The sequence below is a fragment of the Heterodontus francisci genome, chromosome 10 (genome assembly GCF_036365525.1).
Source record: "Heterodontus francisci isolate sHetFra1 chromosome 10, sHetFra1.hap1, whole genome shotgun sequence".
Taxonomy (NCBI): Eukaryota; Metazoa; Chordata; class Chondrichthyes; order Heterodontiformes; family Heterodontidae; genus Heterodontus; species Heterodontus francisci.
The window spans coordinates 90,188,543-90,214,132 of record NC_090380.1 but is presented as its reverse complement, the minus strand read 5'-3'; the positions used below and the strand labels follow the sequence as shown (position 1 = coordinate 90,214,132).

General features: G+C 43.5%; 1 protein-coding gene across 1 annotated transcript in view; it reads right to left on the bottom strand.

The window, feature by feature from the left end:
- Positions 1-325: 325 nt before the first annotated feature.
- LOC137374212 (T-box transcription factor TBX19-like) overlaps positions 326-25,590 on the bottom strand; it is a 47,102-nt gene continuing 21,837 nt past the window's right edge. Inside the window, exons 3-8 of the mRNA XM_068039999.1 lie at positions 23,614-23,748; positions 21,424-21,485; positions 8,935-8,996; positions 7,990-8,175; positions 3,752-3,881; positions 326-566 (exon numbers count right to left, since the gene is read on the bottom strand). Coding sequence (XP_067896100.1) covers positions 326-566; positions 3,752-3,881; positions 7,990-8,175; positions 8,935-8,996; positions 21,424-21,485; positions 23,614-23,748 — 816 coding nt within the window. The remainder of the gene's footprint in view (positions 567-3,751; positions 3,882-7,989; positions 8,176-8,934; positions 8,997-21,423; positions 21,486-23,613; positions 23,749-25,590) is intronic.

Genomic DNA, 25,590 nt, shown 5'->3' with positions numbered 1-25,590 from the left:
TCAGCGATCATTATAGCTTTTCTGAGTTAGATTTCAATATCAGTATCAAATTATATTTAATTCTGTGCTTTGATCTTGGATCAAGTGGAAACTGAATTGTGATCATCCACTGTATTCATTTAGGATTCATAGCAGTTAGCAGAGATTTTCAGTCGATAATAAAACATCCTCTAACTGAGAGCACCATTTATTCCCTTAGAAGTTATTTTCCCGTGATTTACAGCAGAAATACTTAAAAGTAGATAAATGTATACAACAGTAGAAAATTTAATTGCATTCCTGAAATAGATGACTACGTTAATCAAATGTGATGTGCAGTGATCCATTAGAATGATGAGGATGAAGCTGAGCTCCATGAAGATACTGCAAGTCTAGCTAGCGGAGATTCACTGATCATCTCCAGGGCTGTTTTGCTTGAACTCGTCACAGTGACTAAGGATGAAGGAGTTGTCGGCAAATTCAGGCTTCCTCGAATAAATGGGCTTTGAGGGTTTCCAGCAGTTGAGCTCAGTTGGTTGGTTGGGGTAACAGAGCCGTTACCTACTGTCCAGTGGCATGTGTACTGGCTAAAAATAAAAATACAAATAAATATTCATTGTAAAACAATCTGAAGAGATAATGCCATATCTCATTTAGGAACTGTGGCAGTTAGCAGGTTATTTTACCATTTCCAAGCCTATTTTACATTGATTAATCAAAGAAAAGAAAGACTTGCATTTATTTTGGTGCCTTTCGCAACCACCGACCATCCCAAAGCGCTTTACATCCAATGAAGTACTTTTGATGTGTAGTCACTGTTGTAGTGTAGGAAACAATGATTGTAAACAAATATATAGTTGCATGATAAAGTTAAGGATAATTATAAAGCACAGTCAGATTTTAGATATGTTCATTTCCATGTATTTCATTCAACTGTATTTTCACCTTAGGTGTGGAACATCGAATTTCTAAACATCACTCGACTTTCAATAAATGGGAGACCATGGGCCGGATTTTTAAAGCCCACTGGGAGTGGAAGTTGGTGCGTGCATTATTTGAAGTTTGGGTTCTGAGGTCAGCACTGGGTCCTGCCACCTCTGGCAGGGGAAAACTACTTTTAATGGGACGCCAGGAGGGAGGGAATGGCAAGCTCGCACGCCTCCAATTAATTGCCTGTTGTGCTCATTAACAGGCTTGTCGGCAGCAGTTTGGGATTTTCAAAGGAAGGGCATGGGGAGAACGCCATATCTGGACCGTGGCACGTTTTAGAAGACATGAACAATGTGGAGGGCCATGAGGACTATGAAAGTGTTGATTAACATGATGCACAGGTCCAAAGTAATGTTAAGCTGCTCCAAAAATGCCACAGAGTAGCCATTGCTGGAGCTGTAAGACATGCTTTTCTCAATGGTGAGTGATAGGAATCTGGAGAGGGACATGAGTCCGCTGGCATCATTAGGGCAGCTGAGGTTGGCAGGGGAAGGCCGATGGATGCACAAAGCCCAGATGAGCGAGTTCAGATGGAAACGGGCTGCTCTGACATTGGACAGAGCAGCCAGGATGAGCTTCAGCAGATGCAACCTTCTGGACAGCAGGAGGACAAAGGAGCACAGTAGAGGACTGTAAAGGGAAGGAGGCACTACAAGACATCGGGTCTACTGCCCAAGAGTCAGCTAACTGCAAATGACTGAGTGCCAGTGCCGTACAAGGCTGAGCCTATCCAGCCAGATAGTCTCTGACATTTGTGCTCTGATCCTCAATGACCTGAGGCCTTGCGGCCCCCATGGTAATCCCCTACCTGCAGCCATCAAGGTCTCCGTTGCCCTGAAGGAGAAATCTCTTGCTGTAGTCACAGACCAGTTGGACATTGAGGGAGTCGAAGCGCTTCGTGTTGATAGATCCCACTGGCTGGTCACTGGGTGTCTTGATGGCCACATGGGCGCAATCTATGATGCCCTGCACCTGTGGGAATCCAGCGATGGAGATGAAACCCAATGCCCTCTGTGCCTGTGCAGGCATCTGTGTCAAAGTGGATGTAGTCCCCTGCCCTCCTGAAAATGGGACCAGATCAATGGCATGATGAGCTGCCGACTGCGAGATGCTACCTAGATCCACAGCTGATCCCTGGCAGCTGCCACGACTTCTTCATCCTCCACCAGTCCAGGCTGCCTCGGAGCTTCACTCCATCTCCCAAACTGTGTGGATGGATCCAAAGGGACAAGAGAAATCCTTTAACGCGATGGCTACTGAGCCCTCTACAGGAGGCCCAGAAGGAGGCGATACAACCAATGCCACCAACGGGCTTCTGAAGATATGATTCCAGTACCTGGATGGGTCAGGTGGCACCCTCCAATGCCCTCTTGCAAGGGTCATTGTAGTCGTCTCCATAACATGGTACTCCAGACAGGTGTAGACCTTGAGGACAGGGAGGCCCTAGAAGGAGACAGCTCATCGGGGGAGGAACAGGAGGTAAGAGAGGAGCAGGAATAGGAGGTGGAGGGGGACAACACGAACAGAGAGGTGCCCCTGCTGCATGATGAGATGATCTCCTTTTCCACCCTTTGGGAAGAGAACCTCCCTCCTGCAGGTCGGCATCGATGAAGTGGGGGTCTTCACTGCCCCTAGTACCAGGTCTCCAGCTCCCCTGTGGCATCTTGCTTCCCTCTGGTGCAGTGGAAGATTTTGGCACAAAACACAGATCTCTCCCTCAGGACAACCAACAGCCTCAATGATGGCTGCCTTGGGGCATTGACATGAGTCCCACTCTTCATCTGACCCACCTCCATTCCCGGCCCCACTGCCTCTAAAATGGACAAGAAACCCATCTCCATATCAATTAAGGGCTTACCCATTTAAAAATCTGAACCTGAATCAGTTTCTCAACAGAGGCGGGTTTCTGACCTAAAACCAGACCCGGCTCCTGTTTCCCGCCTCCAAAATGAAAATCCAGCTCTAATTTTACTCAGCAGGAACTGGGAAGCAACACTGCAAAAATTGGGGCACAGTATTTAACACCTTATTCCTGCTACCTATCTGCCTTCAGGGCTGCCCAGCAATCCACCCATTTCGGGTGTGACCCTACTTTTAATATATAAATCAGGCGCCAACATTGGTTAGAATTTGGAGGTACCAGCAGTGGGTGGACTGTGTTCTGCCATCGGCACTACATATTAAGCAGCCTAACAAATGGTGTTTAAGGGGATTGCTGCAGGTGCTGAGATATAGACAAGAGTTATATTCAGATATTGGGGTGGGGGGAGCAGGGGTGTGGGGGGAGCGTGGTGTGGTCAGGAATAGCAAGCCCTCTCCCACCACCCATGATTGTCTTGCCCCCACCCCTTTAAATGTTGCCTTTCAGCTCAGCGCCCCATCAGAGCCTCCAGATTCACCTTCCTTCCCTGAACAGTTAACTGCACACGATCACTGGTTCTGTGCTCTCATCAAGGATGTCAGGCAGGCAGCAGGCTGCACTCCTGCTCTCCCCCAGTAAAAAAAAACCACCATACCTCACTAACAAATGTTCAATTCGGTTGGTTAATTACTGACAGATTTCTCCTTGATTTAATTTTTGCGGTTTTCAATTCTTTTAAATGAAACAAAAAAGATAGCTAATCCAAAAAAAAAACTACCTTTTTATTATCAGTTGAATTTTCACAATAAAGCAACATTAATAAGTATAATTGTAGAAGTTTAATTGTGTAGAAGTTTCATCCACCCACAAAAAGTAAAACCTGGAACAGTCCTGTCTTGATTTGTGACCTGTATGTCTCACCTGTCATTGGATCCAGTCCCAGCTGTATGAGTCACTGGTAACATGTTGGCATATGGTGAAGGTGGTAAGGCTGGCCAGTTGTCATGCCCCGATAAAGCCTGAAGGCTGTTAGAGTTTTCTGCAAAGGACACTTGTTAAAAACATATTATTAATCAGTAAACTGAAAAAATATGCCTTTGAATCCATTTTCTTCCCATCCAAATGTGAACCTCAGCCATTTTTATTAATCATTCTCAGCTTAGAAGTCAGGCTCATCAATCTGTGAACTCTCAACTGGCCTTGAGATGTGCTTCAGAATACAGTAATATCTTTCAACTAGATGAATTGGCTGAAGCTAGAATTTATAGTCAGCTTTTGCAAGCCTCCTTCGGTGGAAAAACAAAACGCCCAGGATGAAATTAAGGCTGCCTACACAGCTATGGCTAAACCACTTCAGTTTTCCTAGTTGATATTGTTAACTGTATCAATTGTTTAATTCTTTTAAATTCAATTTCAGAGACTGCTTGAGTTGTGTACCTATCATAACCTCTGCATCACCAACTCGTTCTTTCACACTAAACCCTGTCACCAGGTTTCATGGAGGCACCCAAGATCACGTCGTTGGCACCAGCTGGACCTCATCGTCACAAGGCGAGCCTCCTTAAACAGTGTTTAAATCACACGCAGCTTCCACAGTGCAGACTGCGACACCGACCACTCCCTGGTGTGCAGCAAGGTTAGACTCAAACCAAAGAAGCTGCATCACTCCAAGCAGAAGGGCCACCCGCGCATCAACATGAGCAGAATTTCTTATCCACAGCTGTTATAAAAATTTCTAAATTCACTTGTAAAAGCCCTTCAAAGCACTCCCACAGGGGATGCTGAGATCAAGTGGGCCCACATCCGAGACGCCATCTATGAATCAGCCATGACCACCTATGGCAAACATGTGAAGAGAAATGCAGACTGGTTTCAATCTCATTTTGAAGAGCTGGAACCTGTCATAGCCACTAAGCGCATTGCACTGTTGAACTACAAGAAAGCCCCCAGCGAGTTAACATCCGTAGCACTTAAAGCAGCCAGAAGCACTGCACAAAGAACAGCCAGGCGCTGCGCAAATGACTACTGGCAACACCTATGCAGTCATATTCAGCTGGCCTCAGACACCGGAAACATCAGAGGAATGTATGATGGCATTAAGAGAGCTTTTGGGCCAACCATCAAGAAGATCGCCCCCCCTCAAATCTAAATCAGGGGACACAATCACTGACCAACGCAAGCAAATGGACCACTGGGTTGAGCACTACCTAGAACTGTACTCCAGGGAGAATGTTGTCACTGAGACCACCCTCAATGCAGCCCAGTCTCTGCCAGTCATGGATGAGCTGGACATACAGCCAACAAAATCGGAACTCAGTGATGCCATTGATTCTCTAGCCAGCGAAAAAGCCCCTGGGAAGGACGGCATTACCCCTGAAATAATCAAGAGTGCTAAGCCTGCTATACTGTCAGCACTCCATGAACTGCTTTGCCTGTGCTGGGATGAGGGAGCAATACCTCAGGACATGCGCGATGCCAATATCATCACCCTCTATAAAAACAAAGGTGTCCGCGGTGACTGCAACAACTACCGTGGAATCTCCCTGCTCAGCATAGTGGGGAAAGTTTGCTCGAGTCGCTTTAACCAGGCTCCAGAAGCTGGCCGAGCGCGTCTACCCTGAGGCACAGTGTGGCTTTCATGCAGAGAGATCGACCATTGACATGCTGTTCTCCCTCCGTCAGATACAGGAGAAATGCCGCGAACAACAGATGCCCCTCTACATTGCTTTCATTGATCTCACCAAAGCCTTTGACCTCGTCAGCAGACATGGTCTCTTCAGACTACTAGAAAAGATCGGATGTCCACCAAAGCTACTAAGTATCATCACCTCATTCCATGACAATATGAAAGGCACAATTCAGCATAGCGGCGCCTCATCAGACCCCTTTCCTATCCTGAGTGGCGTGAAACAGGGCTGTGTTCTCGCACCCACACTGTTTGGGATTTTCTTCCCCCTGCTGCTCTCACATGCGTTCAAGTCTTCAGAAGAAGGAATTTTCTTCCACACAAGATCAGGGAACAGGTTGTTCAACCTTGTCCGTCTAAGAGCGAAGACCAAAGTACGGAAAGTCCTCATCAGGGAACTCCTCTTTTCTGACGATGCTGCTTTAATATCTCACACTGAAGAGTGTCTGCAGAGTCTCATTGACAGGTTTGCGACTGCCTGCAACAAATTTGGCCTAACCATCAGCCTCAAGAAAACAAACATCATGGGGCAGGACGTCAGAAATGCTCCATCCATCAATATCGGCGACCACGCTCTGGAAGTGGTTCAAGAGTTCACCTACCTAGGCTCAACTATCACCAGTAACCTGTCTCTAGATGCAGAAATCAACAAGCGCATGGGAAAGGCTTCCACTGCTATGTCCAGACTGGCCAAGAGAGTGTGGGAAAATGGCGCACTGACACGGAACACAAAAGTCCGAGTGTATCAAGCCTGTGTCCTCAGTACCTTGCTCTATGGCAGCGAGGCTTGGACAACGTATGTCAGCCAAGAGTGACGTCTCACTTCATTCCATTTTCGCTGACTCCAGAAAATCCTTGTCATCAGGTGGCAGGACCGTATCTCCAACACAGAAGTCCTCGAGGCGGCCAACATCCCCAGCTTATACACACTACTGAGTCAGCGGCGCTTGAGATGGCTTGGCCATGTGAGCCGCATGGAAGATGGCAGGATCCCCAAAGACAAATTGTACAGCGAGCTCGCCACTGGTATCAGACCCACCGGCTGTCTCCGCTTTAAAGACATCTGCAAACGCGACATGAAGTCCTGTGACATTGATCACAGTCTAACTTATCTATGACTGTCATAATTTTGTACACCTCTATTAAATCTCCCCTCAATCTCTTTTGCTCTAAGGAGAACAACCCCAGCTTTGCTTAAGCTAAAGTCCCTCATCCCGGGACCATTCTGGAAAATCTCCTCTGCACACTCTCAAGGAACCTCACATCCTTGTTAAAGTGCGGTGATCAGAACTGGATGCAGTACTCTAGTTGGGGCCCAACCAGAGCTTTATAAAGATTCAGCATAACTTCCCTGCTTTTGTACTAAATGCTGTGCATGAAGCAAATTATCTTGCAGAGTAAATCTAATGAAACTATATGCATAGCAAGGTTGCTTCCAGCTCAACACAAACTGGCTATAAATAACCTGGTTTCTGTACTTCAGATAACTTTTGTTTTGTCTTTACTGTGTATAGCACCCACCTGAACTTGGTAATCAAAATAGGATCAAAGCATGTCATTTAAAGAGTAGGGAGAACTGCTCACAGCATTACACTGAATGTGGTTAATTTTAAAAATTAATGAGTGAAGAATAATTTGCAGCTTCCTTGTCCTGATACTAATTTATATTCTTATAGCTGCTACTTTTTAAAATTGGTAATGATGCCAATATATCTCAGTGAAATGTTTAAGCTGAAAATTATCTTATTTACAAGAGCAAGCTTTAGCATTAAGACTCACAAACCACACAGTATATTAAGGGGACCAGTCACTCTCATATGACACTGCAAACTTGAACCACTGTTAACTTAAACTTCCATCCACATAAAAACAGAACCATAAGTAGTCTGCTTTTTGGTATTTTTTGTTGAACTGTTCCTCCTGGACAATTAATTGTAACTGTTTAATGCTTTGCTGCCTAATCTAAACTTGTAACAATGTATACCGTCTCCATACTTTAGTTATAATGTTCTTAGTTAGAGAAAATAAACGATTACTTTAAATGTAATACAAGTTTTACTCTAAACACTTGTAGGTTGGAATCACACAGATATCAGTAACAAGCACATTAACACGTCAAATTCCTTTATCCGTTAATTTTAGCGAAAGCAGCAAACTGTACTAGGAGAAAATGAAAGTACTCTTTTCAAAAATAAACTTGAAAGCAAACAAGAAACAAGGTCAAAGACCAGAAAAGAATATTCAGCAAATCAAAGTTCAATTATCTTATCCCACTAGCATCCTGTGACAGAACATATTGGATATCAAAAATCAATAGACTAATCGAGATAATTAAAGCTTTAAAAGGTTTAAATCCATTGCAGATTTTATGTTTCATTAATTTTGTAAGTGCATTTTCAAACTGTGAATCACAATTGTTAATTAACCACTTTAATCCATCAACTGGCAGCTTAATTAATAGGTTTGAGCATACCTGTTGAATAATTTCTGTGTATGTAGGATGTTGGATATTGAGTAGAGAGGTGGCTGCGCCGAGAGCGGTAGCGTTCGCAACTATGGTACGAGTGGGCACCGGGAAGTGGTAAAGCGGCATGGTACTGATAATTCGGATTTGTTGGCGCACAAATAGTCTCAGCATTGGGTATCAACCAGCTGCTTACTGAGGAAAATGAAAAAAAAGTTACTGATTTCATCAGAACCAATTAAAATGTAATAATTCAGAAATTGGAATCTTGCTGAGCTGACTGTCCCATCCCCACAGAATTTCCATTATCAGCTCCAAAAGTAACCATTAATTCCAAAGTGATCAGCATTTGTATTTTTCTTGAGCTTTAATAGTTAGTTTGTAACTTAATACGTTTAGGTTAATGAGTTTGTCAATTTCAACATTTGAAAAGTAATACAATATGGAAATACAAGAATGTATGGTTGGAAAATTGCTCGTTTAGATTCTTCAAACCTCAAGATAGTTGCTAATATCAGAAGCATGATAAGTTATGGATGCAACCACAATATAGCAACAGTTTGGTGATTTTTTAAAGATTATTTTGAATCTTAAAGAGTGACAAACTGCTAAATTGAATAGCAGTAGTCAGCAAGTAATAGAGTCACGCTCAACTGTAATCAAGTTATTCATTCTGATTCAATAATAACACCTTTTGTTTACATCAGAAGCTCAATATTGTAAGCTGAATTACAGAAAGAAAGAGATTGCAGGTAACCACTTGGTAACCTCAAACTGAAGGAAATTTTCAGCATAATTTTGGATGCAATCTGTGTGTTCGCAATTTTCCTTGTATGGAATCACATTCTCATTTTCTGGCTTTCTTCATGCTTAAAACATGATGGCACTTCCTGGGTTACCCATTTCTTCAATAAACCCAAAAAACCATACCTGCGTACAAAATTAAAGACTTACTGTGGGAGTAACCCATGTGCTGATTTTCAGAAAGGTCATCTGAGCTATCCTTATAACTGGCTCTGTACGGGTTCAAATAAAGATATGGCATTATACATCTTGGGAAAACTTTGTAGTTTAATTGTTCATATATATATATATAATCCTATCTTTCTCCTTCCCAAAAGACTCATGCTACAGTGTGGCGCCTTCTGTGCCAACATAAAGCTTATGGCTGATCTGCCATGGTGCAGGTTACCTATATAAAACAGGTACACAAGTGTTTGGATGGCTGACCCAACTTCTTAAATCTATTAAGAGTTTTCAGTATTGGTCATAAAGTTCCTTCTTTTAAAAAAACTATCGTTATTTTTTTTGTATCGCAAGACTATCTATCTCTCATTTTTCTGAACAATTTTGAGCACAGCTGCAATTAGATTTGCAGCAAAGTTTGTAGGATGGTAATTCCTTTGTGACTTCCAACATTCAGATTTTGAGAAGGAAGATGAATTCATGAAGGTCTATGCAGGCAGGTATCATTATACCTCAGGTGCTTTGTATGCATCCTTCCATTCCCAAGAATGCACATTTACAGACCAAGGTTAACCTACCCGGTCATCGCAGTCATTGCCACCTTCACTATGCTATCTGATCCAGGCTGACCTGTAGACATCTTCAACACCAACAGGTTCTGCCTGTAGCTGTGAAGGTAACTACAACATTATGGAACCAGATCCTTAATACCATTCCACCTTAAGTACCATGTTTACCCATCCTTCCGTCTGCTGCTGCCCTTCTCAAAGAAATGTAATGAATGTAGGTGAAAATGTAATTCTCTACTAATGAATTGTGAATACAAACTAATGAAAAACACAATGTGTCTTCCTGGTGACATTAGATGATATGCATTTATTAGATCTAACTTGTACTGTGCCCAATCACTACTGGGAGCAAACTGGTTTTGGGATGTTACCAAATGGAAAGGGCCCTGTAGGAGCTGATGTTACTACTAGCATTATAGTGGCCATGTCCTTCCCTGCTACCAGAGGCCTTGGAGAAGGCTAGTTGCATTTGATAGATATGCAGTCACCCCAAGAGGAAACTACTTCATCAGTGCCTCTTTGTCTGTGCTCTGCTGGGCATTTCTTTAGGATGCCAGGGATCTGCAATGAGAACAGCCTGTAGAGCACCACAGAGGAGATCGATGTGCACAATCAAGTACCAGTCTAATTCAGTAACGAGACACACTATAATCTGGAGTCCAAAGTCCTGATGGCCCCAATCACAGCACTCATGAGAAACTGTGCCTGGGCTTCATAGGAAATAGGAGCCGGAGTAGGCCATTCGGCTTGTTGAGCCAGCACCATCATTCACATAGGCGCTGACCATCTACCTAGAACCATAGAAAAATTACGGCACCAAAGGAGGCCATTCAGCCCATCGTGTCTGCGCCGGCCAAAAAAACTAGTTGCCGAATCTAATCCCACCTTCCAGCACCTGGTCCATAGCCTTGCAGGTATAGCACTTCAGGTACATGTCCAGGTACCTTTTAAATGAGCTGAGGATTTCTGCCTCCACCACTGTTCCTGCAGTGAATTCCAGACACCCACCATCCTCTAGGTGAAGTAGTTTTTCTCAAGTCCCCTCTAATTCTTCTACCAATCACCTTAAATCTGTGCCCCCTGGTAATTGACCTCTCTGCTAGGGGAAACAGGTCCTTCCTGTCTACTCTATCTAGGCCCCTCATAATTTTGTACACCTCGATTAAGTCACCCCTCACCCTCCTCTGTTCTAAGGAAAACAACACTAGCCTATCCAATCTTTCCTCATAGCTGCAATTTTCAAGCCCTGGCAACATTCTTGTAAATTTCCTCTGTATTCTCTCCAGAGCAATTATGTCCTTTCTGTAATGTGGTGACCAGAATTGTATGCAATACTCCAGCTGCAGCCTAACCAGAGTTTTATACAGTTCCAGCATTACATCCCTGCTTTTGTCTTTTATATGGCAGCCAATAAAGGAAAGCATTCCATATGCCTTCTTCACCACTCATCTACCTGTCCTGCCTTCTTCAGGAACCTGAAGACATGCACTCCAAGGTCTCTCAGTTCTTCTACCCCTCCCAATATCCTCCCATTTATTGTGTAGTCCCTCACTTTGTTTGCCCTCCCTAAATGCATTACCTCACACTTCTCTGGATTGAATTCCATTTTGCCACTTTTCCACCCACTCAACAAAACCATTGATATCTTTCCGGAATCTATAGCTATCCTCTTCACTATCAACTACACGACCAATTTTTGTGTCATCAGCAAATTTTCCATTCATGCCTCCCACATTTAAGTCCAAATCATTAATATATACCACAAACAGCAAGGGACCCAACTCTGAGCCCTGTGGAACACCACAGAAAACCACTTTCCATTTGCAAAAACATCTGTCGACTACTACCCTTTCTTTCCTGGCCCTGAGCCAATTTTGGATCCAACCTGCCACATTCCCCTGTATCCCATGGGCTTTCATTTCACTGACCAGTCTGCCATGCGGGACCTTGTCAAATGCCTTAGTAAGATCCATGTAGACCACATCCACTGTACTACCTTCATCAATCCTCCTTGTTACTTCCTCAAAAAACTCAATTAAGTTAGTAAGACATGACCTTCCCTTAACAAATCCATGCTGGCTATCCCTGATAAATCCATGCCTTTATAAGTGGCAGTTTATCCGGTCCCCCAAAATTGATTCTAATAATTTACCCACCACTGAAGTCTGACTGACCGGCCTATAATTACACCATTTTTCCCCACTATCTGAAAGGGCTTGATAGGGTAGAAGCTGAGAGATTGTTTCCACTGGTCGGGGAATCTACAACGCAAGGGCACAGTCTCAGGATAAGGGGCCGATCATTCAGAACTAAGATGAGAAATTACTTCACTCAAAGGGTTGTGAATCTTTGGAATTCTCTACCCCAGAGGGTTGTGGATGCTCCATCGTTGGATTCATTTAAGGCTGGGGTAGATAGAGTTTTGGTCTCGCAGGGAATCAAGGGATATGGGGAGTGGGCGGGAAAGTGGAATAGAAGTCCAAGATCAGCCATGATCGTATTGAATGGCGGAGTAGGCTCGATGGGCCAGGTGGTCTACTTCTGCTCCTATTTCTTGTGTATTCCCATATCCCTAGATGTCATTAATATCCAGAAATCTATCGATTTCTATATTGAACATGCTCAATGATTGAACTTTCACAGCCTTCTGGGGTACAGAATTCCACAGATTCACCATCTTCTGAGTAAAGAGATACCTCTACATCTCGGTCTTAAATGGCCTTCCCCCTTATTCTGAGACTGTGTCCCCTTGTTCTAGACTCACCAGCCAAGGGAATCATCCTACCCACATCTACCCTGTCACGCCCTGTAAATATTTTATAAGTTTCAATGAGATCACCTCTCATTCTTTGAAACTCTAGAGAATACAGGCCCAGTTTCTGCAATCTTTCCTCATAAGACAATCCCACTATTGCAGGGATTAGTCTGGTGAACCTCCATTGTACTCCCTTGATGGCAAGTATATCCTTCCTTATGAATGAATAAAAAGAAATTCCATGTGCTCTAAATTTGTTTACTAACCTCCTGTGTGGGACCTTATCAAAAGCCCTCTGAAAATCCAAATACATCACATCACTGGTTCTCCTTTATCTATGGTACAAAGTAACATCCTCAAAAAACTCCAATATGTTTGTCAAACATGATTTCTCTTTCACAAATCCATGTGTTTTTAAATTCATTCATGGGATGTGGCGTCGCTGGCTAGGACACCATTTATTGCCCATCCCTAATTTGCCCTCAAGAAGGTGGTGGTGAGCTACATTCTTGAACCACTGCAGTCCATGTGAGGTAGGTACACCCACAGTGCTGTTAGGAAGGGAGTTCCAGGAATTTGACCCAGCAACAGTGAAGGAACAGCAATATAGTTCCAAGTCAGGATGGTGTGTGACTTGGAGGGTAACTCCAAGGGTGGTGTTCCCATGCAATTGCTGCCCTTGTCCTTCTAGGTGGTAGGGGTCATGGGTTTGGAAGGCGTTGTCTAAGTAACCTTGGTGCATTGCTGCAGTGCATCTTGTAGATGGTACACACTGCTGCCACTGTGCGTCGGTGGTGAAGGAAGTGAATGTTTGTGGATGGGGTACCAGTCAAGTGGGCTGCTTTGTCCTGGATGGTGTTGAGCTTCTGGAATGTTATTGGAGCTGCACCCATCCAGGCAAGTGGAGAGTATTCCATCACACTCTTGACTTGTGCCTTGTAGATGGTGGACAGGCTTTGGGGAGTCAGTAGTTGAGTTACTCGCCATAGGATTCCTAGCCTCTGACCTGCTCTTTTAGCCACGGTATTTATACGGCTACTCCAGTTCAGTTTCTGATCAATGGTAGCCCCTAGGATGTTGATAGTGGGGGATTCAACGATGGTAATGCCATTGAATGTCAAGGGGAGATGGTTAGGTTCTCTCTTGCTGGAAATGGTCATTGCCTGGCACTTGTGTGGTGCGAATGTTACTTGCCACTTATCAGCCCAAGCCTGTTGTCCAGGTCTTGCTGCATTTCTACACAGACTGCTTCAGTATCTGAGGAGTCATGAATGGTGCTGAACATTGCACAATCAGCAAATATCCCAACTTCTGACCTTATGATTGAAGGAAGGTAATTGATGAAGCAACTGAAGATGGTTGGGCCTAGGACACTACCCTGAGGACCTCCTGCAGTGATGTACTGGAGCTCAGATGATTGACCAACAACCACAACCATCTTCTTTTGTGTTAGGTATGACTCCAACCAGCAGAGAGTTTTCCCCCTGATTCCCATTGACTTCAGTTTTGCTAGGGCTCCTTGATGCCACACTTGGTCAAATGCTGCCTTGATGTCAAGGGTAGTCACTCTCACCTAACCTCGAGTTCAGCTCTTTTCTCCATGTTTGAACCAAGGCTGTAATGCGGTCAGGAGCTGAGTAGCCCTGGCGGAACCCAAACGGAGCATCATTGAATAGGTTATTGCTAAGCAAGTGCCACTTGATGGCACTGTCGATGACACCGTCCATCACTTTACTGATGATTGAGAGTAGACTGATGGGGCGGTAATTGGCCAGGTTGGACTTGTCCTGCTTTTTGTGTACAGGACATACCTGGGCAATTTTCTGCATTGCCGGGTAGATGCCAGTGTTGTAACTGTGCTGGAACAGCTTGGCGAGGGGCGCAGCAAGTTCTGGAGCACAGGTCTTCTGTACTATTGCCGGAATATTTTCAGGGCCCATAGCCTTTGTAATATCCAGTGCCTTCAGTCGTTTCTTGCTATCACGCGGAGTGAATCGAATTGGCTGACGTTTGGCATTTTTGATGCTGGGGACTTCAGCTGGAGGCTGAGATATATCATCAACTCAGCACTTCTGACTGAAGATTGTTGCAAATGCTTCAGCCTTATCTTTCGCACTGATGTGCTGGGCTTCCCCATCATTGAGGATGGGATATTTGTGGAGTCACCTCCTCCAGTTAGTTGTTTAATTGTCCACCACCATTCACGGCTGGAAGCGGTAGGCCTGCAGAGCTTAGATCTGATCCGTTGGTTATGGGATCACTTAGCTCTGTCTATCACATGCTGCTTACGCAGTTTGGCACACAAGTAGTCCTGTGTTGTAGCTTCACCAGGTTGATACCTCATTTTGAGGTATGCCTAGTGCTGCTCCTGGCATGCCCTCCTGCACTCTTCATTGAACCAGGGTTGGTCTCCTGGCTTGATGGTAATGGTAGAGTGGGGGATATGTTGGGCCATGAGGTTACAGATTGTGGTTGAGTACAATTCTGCTGCTGCTGATGGCCCACAGCACCTCATGGATGCCCAGTTTTGCATTGCTAGTTCTGTTCAAAATCTATTCCATTTAGCACAGTAGTAGTGCCACACAACACGATGGAGGGTATCAACAACGTGAAGGCGGGACTTCGTCTCCTCAAGGACTGTGCGGTGATCACTCCTACCAATACCATCATGGACAGATGCATCTGTGGCAGGCAAATTAATGAGGACGAGGTCAAGTATGTTTTTCCCCTCTTGTTGGTTCCTTTACCACCTGCCACATACCCAGGCTAGCAGATATGTCCTTTAGGTCAGTAGCGGTGCTACCGAGCCACTCTTGGTGATGGACAATGAAGTCCCCCACCCAGAGTACATTCTGCGCCCTTGCCACCCTCAGTGCTTCCTCCAAGTGGTGTACAACATGGAGGAATGCTGATTAATCACCTCAGGGAGGGTGGTAGGTGGTAATCAGCAGGAGGTTACCTTGCCCATGTTTGACTTGATACCATGAGACGTCATGGGGTCCAGAGTCAATGTTGATGACTTCCAGGGCAACACTCTTCTGACTGTATACCACTGTGCTGCCACCATTGCTGGGTCTGTCCTGCCGGTGGGACAGGACATACCCGGGATGGTGATGGCAGTGTCTGGGACATTGTTTGTAAGGTATGATTCCGTGCGTATGACTATGTCAGGCTGTTGCTTGACTAGTCTGTGGGCCAGCTTTCCCAACTTTGTCACAAGCCCCCAAATGTTAGCAAGGAAGACTTTGCAGGGTCGACAGGGCTGGGTATGCCATTGTCGTTTCCAGTGCCTAGGTTGATGCCGGGTGGTCCATCCATTTGCATTCTTTATTGACTTCGTAGCAGTTAAACACAACTGAGTGGCTTGCTAGCCATTTCAGAGGGCCTTTAAGAGTCAACCACATTGCTGTGGGTCTGGAGTCACATGTAGGCCAGACCATGTAAGGACAGCAAATTTCCTTCTCTAAAACACATTAGTGAACCAGATGGCTTTTACAACAATCGACAATGATTTCATGGCCATTAGACCAGCTCCTCGGGTCCAGGGGATTTATCAATTTCAATCCACTTAATTTTTAGTACTACCTCTATTGATATTAATTACTTTCAGTTCCTCATTTGTACATGTCCCTTGATTCCCTAGTATTTCTGGGAGATTTTCTGTGTCTTCCTCTATGAAGACAGAGACAAAGTAATTGTTTAGTCTCTACACTATTTCCTCATTCTCCACCACAAACTAATGTCTCTGCCTACAAGGGACCCACATTTATCCTTGCTAATATTTTCCTTTTCACATACCTAAAGAAGCTTTTATAATCCACCTTTATGTTTCTAGCTAGCTTGCATTCATTTCTTTTCCCTTTCTTGGTCCTCTTTTGTTGGATTCTAAATTGCTCCCATCCTTGGGCTTATCACTTTTTCTGGTGACCTTCTAAGCCACTTCCTTTGACCTAATGTAATCTTTAACTTCTTTTGTTAAGCACAGTTGATTCACCTTTCCTGTTGGGTTGTGTCTTAGAGGAATGTATTTTTGTTGTAAACCACATAATACTTCTTTAAATAATAGCCATTGCCTGCCTACCATCAAATCTTTTAATGTATTTTCCCAATCCACCACAGCCAACTTGCCCCTCATACCTTCATAGTTTCCTTTGTTCAGATTCAAGACCCTAGTTTCAGCATGAACTATATCTCTTTCAAACTTAATGTAGAATTCTATCATATTATGGTCACTATTTCCTAATTGCTCCTTTTACAGCAAGGTTGTTAATTAGCCCTTTCTCATTACAGAAGACTAAATCTAAAATAGCCCAATCCCTAGTTGGTTCTTCAACGTACTGCTGCAGAAACCCATCTCGTACATACTCCAGGAGTTCATCCTACACAGCATTAGTGCTAATTAGGTTTACGCAATCTATATGGAAATTTAAGTCATCCATTAATACTGTATCGCCCATATTACATGCAGTTCTAATTTCCTGATTTATACTGTGCCCAAAATTACCACTCAAGTTTGGTGGCCTATAAACAACTCCCACCAATGGGAGCCCTTTGCTGTTTCTTAGCTCCACCCAAACTGATTCTACATCTTGCTCCTTCAATCCAAGATCCTTACGTTCTTAATCCTGGGACCTCTTCTTCTGCTGCTGGCTATGGAATGCCACACATGTCCCACAGTGCTTCACAGTTGAACACTGTGTAGAGATGTCAGGAATTATACTACTACAGGGAGTTCTGTTCATTTTTAATATCTAAGGTCTTCTACTCATCCAATAACTTCCTTCTGAAGGCAGACCCAGTGGGGCATCAAGCCTATGCAACCAAGAATGCCTGGAGCTGACACTATGGCCAGCTGATTCTTGTTCATCTGCTGCCACCTCCACTTGTTTCTCCTCACTTATGCTGTGTGCTTCACCCAGTGCTCCCTCATTAACCTCTGCCTAAAATGTCCTCAGATGTTTAAATCAGAGACAACACCTGCAAAGCATGTGACATGGCATTTTGTGAGGAGAATGCTTCCTTAGAACAAATTGTGCCCGATAGCTTAATCAGCCATTATTGTAAGAGAAAAGATGTATTATAGCAGCATTAGGAAAGAATGCTTTCAACATAAATTAGAAACCAATGTATGTTGTGCATCACACTGCTGTTGTGCAAGATATACTTGTCATACTCTGACTCTGCAAAAGGAAAATGCTTACTATGTACTGGCACCAGACCACAAAATTCTCCTTCCAGCAAACTTGGACCTTAAGAGTGAAAGACAACCCTTGAAGCAGGACAAGGCTATAAATTAGGGAATTCTCTCCCACTGTTTATGTACTGCAATCTTTTTAAATCATGCACATAGAATACAGCTAGTAGCCTTTGGAAGAGAAAAAAAGACAGCCATCCTTGTACTCAATCTACATCTCTCTTTATGCAAGCCAATATAAGGATGGGAACACGGGTGGATGCCTTTACATTGTGGGCACCAATAGAAAACTAGTATTCCCCACTGCTAGGGTGCAACAATCAAGTGTTTTCATTTGTAGCATTAATATTTGCCTAGCAAAAATTACAAAACTATTTAACTTTTTAACCATTAGTTTCATATGTACTTCTACCTGCTGGGTAAATTTTGAAAATCTCCATTCCAGCCTCAACATGACAGCAGTCCCATTGGGAATACATCTGTACCTACTGCCATAAAGGAAGATGAGAAGTAGCTGCAGCAGGAAAGCAGGCAGGCATAGTTGCACGGAACCATATGGTGGTACCCAGCTACCAGAATATACAAATCCTGCTGTTCCTACCTGCACCTCAGAGGAATAGTGCATCAGGAACCTCTTTTTCCTCAAAAAAGGTAGCCAATGAGTTGTGCTATCTGCTGCAAGCTGACCTGCAACTCACCCAACCTACTGCCAGTAGGCTGCAGGGAGGGGAAAGAGGTGGTCAATTAAAAGTCTTTGCTACAAGTTTATTTCAATCTACTTCAAAAAATAATGCTTTGTTTGATTAAGTATGATGCTCATCAGCTTCCCCAAGAATGCTTGGCATCAGTGCAAGAGGGCCACAGAGTTCTTTGAACTTTTGAGAATCCTGCCAAACCAAGGCCTTACATGTTGCTTTCACCTGTGTTGCATCTTACATAAACATGGCTACCACTCCAACATGCAGCTAATCTGTGACCATCAGGAACTACCACATTTATTTTAAGGCAGGTTATGCTAGCAGCAACTGTTCCATGACAAAAAAGGCAAATGTGAGCTGGATCCTGGATCATAAAGGCAATCCCAGTCATCCTTGACTGATGCCATCTGTGCAGTAACCCAGGTCCCCAGCCAAGATGAAATGCTATGAAGTCTACTGTGCTACCAAGCTTTTAATGAACCACACAATTAAAATGTTCAAGGCACACTTTAGGTGCCCCGATTGAGTTAGTGAATCTAGGATAATGCTGGTGTACTATATGCTACACAATTAATACTAAAGAGTTCTGTAATGTTCCACCTCATGATTGTCTGTAACCAGTTGCCAATTCTGTTCAATGTGAAAGAGACACCTGCTCTCTAAATGGTTGCCCAAGGCTTCCATGGTGGCAGTGTGAGTTGGCAGACAGGAAACCTGCTGCTCCATGAACCTCAATATTGAAGGCATCCACTATGGTCCTGCCTGGAATTGCCACATACTCCAGGATGGCCTTCAGTGTTTTTGAAGCCATCTAGGATGGTGCCACAAAGGATAGCTGCTGCACCTGATGGAAGACTATTCACAGAGATACACACTTCCTTTTATTGAAAAAAAAGTAGGCTAAGCATATTTATTGACTTCCACACACAATAAAAGCCACATATCCTAATTTGCCAATGACAAAGATTGGTGGCATAGTAAGTAGTAAAATTATAAAGAGACATTGGTAGATTAAGTCAGTGGGCAAAACTGTGGCAGATGGATTTCAACATCGGCAAGTATGAGGTCATCCATTTAGAACCAAAAAGGACAGATGACTATTATTTAAATGATAAAAAACAGTAATCCAAAGAGATTTAAGGATCCATGTACACAGTTCACTAAAATGTAATAGCCAATTCCAAAAAAAACCTCAAAGGCTACTGGATTGTTAGCCTTTATATCTACAGGGTTGAGCTATAATGGTGAGCAGGTGTTGCTACAGCTATACAGAGCCCAAGTTAACCCACATCTGAAATTTACAGTTCTGGGCATCGCACCTTCAATAAGATACATCAGCTAGGCGTGCAGAATGTTATCAAGACTCCAAGGGTTAAATTATGAGGAGAAATTGCATAAAGTAGGTTTGTATTCACTGGAATATAGAATATTAAGGAGTGATTTGATTCCAGCTTTTAGGATTTTGAAAGGAAAGTATAGGATAGACAGAGAGAAAGACTTCTTCCACTGGGGAGTCTCAGATAGGGAACATAGCTTTAATATTTGAGCCAGGCCATTCAGGAGAGAAGTTAGAAAACATTTCTTCATGCAAGGGATGGTAGAAATATGAAACACTCGGAATAGCAGATGCTAGTTCTATTAATAGCTTCAAGGGGACATGCACACATGCGCACAGAGTGAAGTCCACCTGCTGTTTACTAAAAACTGTCCCCTGACTATGTTCAGGAATATCAGGTGTTCAGTCATACACAGTGTATAAAATGGTGCAATATCCTCCTGCTTACTATCTAATGCCAGCCCCACCCCAGCCCCTCGGGTGCTTTGTTCTGGGTTGGTGTATGTCAAGGAAAGAGGAATGTGGTGTTTGAAGAGCCTAATATGTCCGGGAAGGGGGTGGTGGAGGGGGGCCTGTCTGACCTTCCTCAGTTTCTTCTTTTTGCTTTCTGGTTAGTTTCATTTAGAGAAGAGAATGACATATTAGAAATGGGTGCTGGAAGAGCATGGTTCTTTTGTCTCTTTCAGAAGAAAGAGAAATAGGAGGCTATTAGCAGGCAGGTTTGGTGTGCTCCAGCAGTGAAAGATGGAAGAGCAGTAGAAGGCCATGAAGAACATATAACCAATACCTGCCCTCCCATTTCTCCCAATTTCAATTCCCAACACCTGCAGCTCACTTTAACAGGAAGAGTGCTTCCTCCTCAAAAGTGAGTTAGAGGCTTGATGTTAGGTGGCCCAGATCCTATAATCTGTGTCTTGTTCATATTATGGGAAGTCCTTTGAAAGAAGAATACAGACAGATGCAATGCTTGACCCAACATGCCATCAAGTGCTTGAGGGTGAGCCATCAATTCCTTAGGCTCTCATTTTGGGAAGAACCTAGGGGAAAAGAAAGGAAAACATTTTACAATACATCTCGCAGACAACAGCTTAAAGGCAAGCAAAATCATATGACTTTAATGCATCATACAACAGATTAGCAACTGAATATCCTACTGTATTCCTGGCCCACCTCCAAACTTGGTTCTTTCCCGATGGTTATAGGCAGCACTGACCTGTTTAAAAGAATACATTTATGATGTTCGAAAGTGGCAGAATAGACGAGACAGTAGTCCTGAGCCCCAATCATTTCCCACGAGTTTGCATGGTGGTTTTTGAGGCACCCCTTTTGTAGTTAACATTGCCATGTACAGAGTTCTGGAAAGATCAGTCCCAGCTAGCAATGTGAAATGCAGCTGCTTGTGGAACAAAGGTGCGCTGAGAAAAGGGATCAACATTGTGTGCTAGCTTGACAGATGATTTCCCCAAGCTTGTAGCTAACAGATAGTTATATTGGGTCTATGGCTTATAAAAAGTGAATAGAAGTGTGTGAAAATGTGCATACAGTTCAAGGCAGCTCACCACTACCTTCTCAAGGGCAATTAAGAATGGGCAACAATTGCTAGTCTTGCCCGCGGTGCTCACATCCCATGACCAAATTTAAAAAAATACACTTACCTTGGTACTTCTATTGATGCCATGAATGCCTTTTCATTTGCTCCCAACTAGATTTATACAGTTTAATTTTTCTTTTAAGTCAGGCCCACAGTATCCACAGTTATAGGCCTTATATGAACTGTACCTGCCCTGAAATATCTTGGCATATTACCAGTATGCACAAAACAACCCATTTCAAAATTCTTTTAAATGCATCAGAAAGATAAATACCAAGAAGCAACTTATTCATAACCAATTCATTGCATGTTCTGCTGTAAAATATTGACTAACCTTTCTTTGGCATCCAGGAATGCTTTTGCAAAGGGATTGTTCTTGATCTTCAGAGCTGTAACCTTAAAAAAAAATACATAAAATCCAAAACACAAGCTAATATGTAGTTAGCTAATTAACTAAAAATCTAGGCTTGATAGAATGCTTAAGGCACCTGCCCGAGAGGTAGGCCATTCCCCCCCTCCTTTTACAACCAATAGGCCTCTGAACAGGGCCTGTGGGAGAAGATTTTCATTTGTACCCTCCTTCCTCTTCCAGTTCATGGGAGTCCTGTCCCCCTTCTACCAGCCAATTCATACATGCAGATAAAGGTTCACTCTACCCCCTTAACTTGCTCCTTACTGCTGATCCTGGCTACAGCTTTGCTCTGGGATCAGGCTCTGTCCTGCAGGTAGCAATTCCCGATTTATGGCAGGACCAGAAATATTCACTTGCATCAGTGTCCAGTCCAAAACTTAAGCATCAGTGCAAAAGATAAATAGGTGCATGGTGCACAATGCACCCTACCCTCCTGATTTCCAAAATTAAATTTTAACTTTAACCAGGAAATCAACATAGTGCTCAAAATAGCTCCTTCATTGAAAACCCTCAGGGCATTTATAAGAGGAAAACTGTGCAGCCACAACACCTTGTTATAAGCAAACCAAAAAAAGGGTAAAATTGGTCATGTGCAACATTGTTTCAGCAACACCAATATTTTTAAATTTACAGGGTGCTTAGGTCTTTTACTTAGAACAGTCAAACTGCTGCTCACCAGTCCTTCCTCATATCCTACAACTAAATCATTCCAAATTAAGTGCTCCCCTTTAACCTCTCAATGCCAAATACTTGTACCTCTGTCACAAGTCAGTAATTGAAGCAAAAACAAGTGAATATGAATATTATGCTGGCAGGACCAGCAAACATTTAGAATAAAAAAAACAACTGACTTTCCCATTGATCAGCTGGGAAAGCAGTTCAATTCGGAAGGAAGGAAAGCAGTACAAGTACTAGCTAGAGAAGGCACTGCTGCGAGGATGCAACATTTAAGAGCCAGCATGACTCCTCAGATACTGAAGCAGTCCGTGCAGAAATGCAGCAAGACCTGGACAATATCCAGGCTTGGGCTGATAAGCGGCAAGTAACATTCGTGCCACACAAGTGCCAGGCAATGACCATCTCCAAAGAGAGAATCTAACCATCTCCCCTTGACATTCAATGGCATCACCATCGCTGAAACCAATGACCAGAAACTGAACTGGAGTAGCCATAAAAATACCATGACTACAAGAGGTCAGAAGCTAGGAATTTTGTGGTGAGTAACTCACCTACTTACTCCCCAAAGCCTGTCCATATCTAAAAGGCACAGGTCAGGAGCGTGATGGAATACTCTCCACTTGCCTGGATGGGTGCAGCTCCAACACTCAAGAAGCTCGACATCATCCAGGACAAAGCAGCCCACTTGATTGGCACCCCATTCACAAATATTCACTCCCTCCACCACCAAATGTACAGTGGCAGCAGTGTGTACCATCTACAAGATGCACTGCAGCAATGCACCAAGGCTCCTTAGACAGCACCTTCCAAACCCGCGACCTCTACCAACTAGAAGGACAAGGGCAGCAAATGCATGGGAACACCACCACCTGCAAGTTCCCCTCCAGGTCACACACCATCCTGACTTGGAACTATATCGCCGTTCCTTCACTGTCACTGGGTCAAAATCCTGGAACTCCCTTCCTAACAGCACTGTGGGTGTACCTACCCCACATGGACTGCAGCGGTTCAAGAAGGCAGCTCACCACCACCTTCTCAAGGGCAATTAGGGATGGGCAATAAATGCTGGCCTAGCCAGCGACGCCCACATCCCATGAATGAATAAATAAAAAGACGGAATGCAATGGTAAGGCCCAATTTTATCAATGGCCTGCCCCTACACTGAGTGTCTCAAACTGGCACTTCATGCATATACTTTTCATGACCTAAATTTGCTGTTCTAAGGAATAAAAAGTGTAAGCGTTTACTCAGTGTTCTCTTTTTAAACCGTCACTGATCGTTGCTGAATAAAATAGAAGTGCCTGCAATGAACACCCATTGTAAACAAGGGAACACTTCAAAACAGCCATCATGAATTATAATTAATATGAAGTGCACCAAAATAACTATGAAAAGCTCAATATAAACCAATACTGTGATGATGATTGTACTGACCTCTTCATTCTGGTATGCAGTCACTGCAATGAACTGGGTTTCAGGAAAAGAGTGATTCGAAATCATCCTGCGAGGACCCCCTACACGCACTATATGAACCTGAGGCTTGTACTTATGCAGAGAATTTAGAATTACCTGTAAAATGATGGTGAAAAAGTTCCCATGAAAGTCCTTATTTTGCAAGCAAGAGAAAATAGTGGTTGAACTGAACTATGGGGCAAGTGCATAGCTTTTGCCATTCAGATCTGGTCTGGCAGCATTTTGTAATATGAGACAATTCCCACCACAAAAACCTCCAAATTTTAAAAGGCTTCCAGCATGTAAAACATGCCCAGGGTACCAAGCCTGTAGTAGTTGCCTCGGTGCAAAATCCAGTGATAGTAGCTTTTAAAGGGCTACTTTTGGCCATTAAATGGATTATTGTGGTGATGGTAGCAGATAAACAGAAGGGGTGGAAACCAGGCAGGTGTGTTGTTAAAAATTGCTCCTTCTGTGATTTATCTGCTGACTTTCCATCGTCTTCCATTTTACCTTATTCTTCTAAGGCTTGAGATCTGCAGGAACCTTTTAAATATGCAAATTGGGACCCAATTATATCATCCAGTTTTGACTGCAATTTTAACTCTGGCCTGACTGGCGAATTTGCTGTGGCTTTCTCATCAGGTGAGGGGAACGGGAAGAGGATCTGTGAACAGGAGAGAGAATTTTAGGTTGTGGAGCCAGGGGAAGCTGGAATGCTCCTTCAGGCTCTACAGTAACTTCAGGATTCCTCTGACCCAGTTTCCATCCTTCATTCCTAACAGACCTTCTCAAAACCCCTCTAACTTCTTATCTTGCTGTCAAGCCTTCCTTGTGTTGTCCTGTGGCTTCCTGTCATCGGATTTCCTGCTTCCATCCACCGGCCAGCTGACCAACATGCAGATATGGTTTAGGAATTTAAATCACCTGGATTTATGATGCCGAAGTTGGGTGTATTTGGTTCTCACCCCATCCGTCTAAATCTTCAATCCAGTTAAAATTTCCCCTGGGCTACTTGATCAGAATGACACAAATGAGGAATATGGAAATTTCCTTCTTTTGATACTCAAGAATTGGAGGTCATACCTCCGGAGGTGCTCCAAAAGCAGGATTACCACCCCTCTAGTATAAACTTAGCAGCAAGCTGCATGGAGGGAGATCACCAACCAAGTCAATACAGTCACCAAAATCCCTCAACTGGTTGGAAATTAAGGTAATTGCTAGTATCAGGAGGAATATGAAACAAGTGTATTCACTTTTGAACTCATTTCTTGCAATGGCCAGCAAGAATGACAAATTATCAAAATCGAAAACTCCCTTCACTTCTTGGCAGCACCATTTAAAATGTTGCATGTAATGATTGCTCTTTAGCTCATACTCTTCTATTGTGCTTTTGCTGCTTTTCTTGATTTTGGAGGCATTGCCAAGGAACAGCAAGAAATTGTCCAGGCTTTCAGTACAAAGTAATTCGCTGTTGTTAGGAGACTTCTCAGTCAGTGGCCATGGCTGTAGAAGATGGTCTAAATATTCCAAGAACCATCTACCAGCATTTCATCTTTAAATAATTCAAACAATAGATTGCAACAATGAAGGCATCATGGCTTCCCATAAGCATGTTCACATGCAAAGTTTGTTGTGGTCGGATACAACCTGAACATGAATGAATGAATGAAATTGTACTCCTCTCTCCCTCTCCTCACTTTGTGTACACTACACAAGATTCTTCCTCCACCACCACCACCCCCCTGCTTCTTGATAAAATCTTCATAGATTTTTTTCTTCTGATTGCTGCATATTGACCACTCTTGCTGTGAATGTGCTAGGTGTGTTCAGCTGAGTTATGATTGAGTTCAGCTTTGATTTCCCTCATGGTCAAATAGCCTGCAACCCACCTCATGTTTTAAGTTCACATGAAGAATGGCCATTTAGATGAAGTACTGAACAACCTGAGGAATTGAA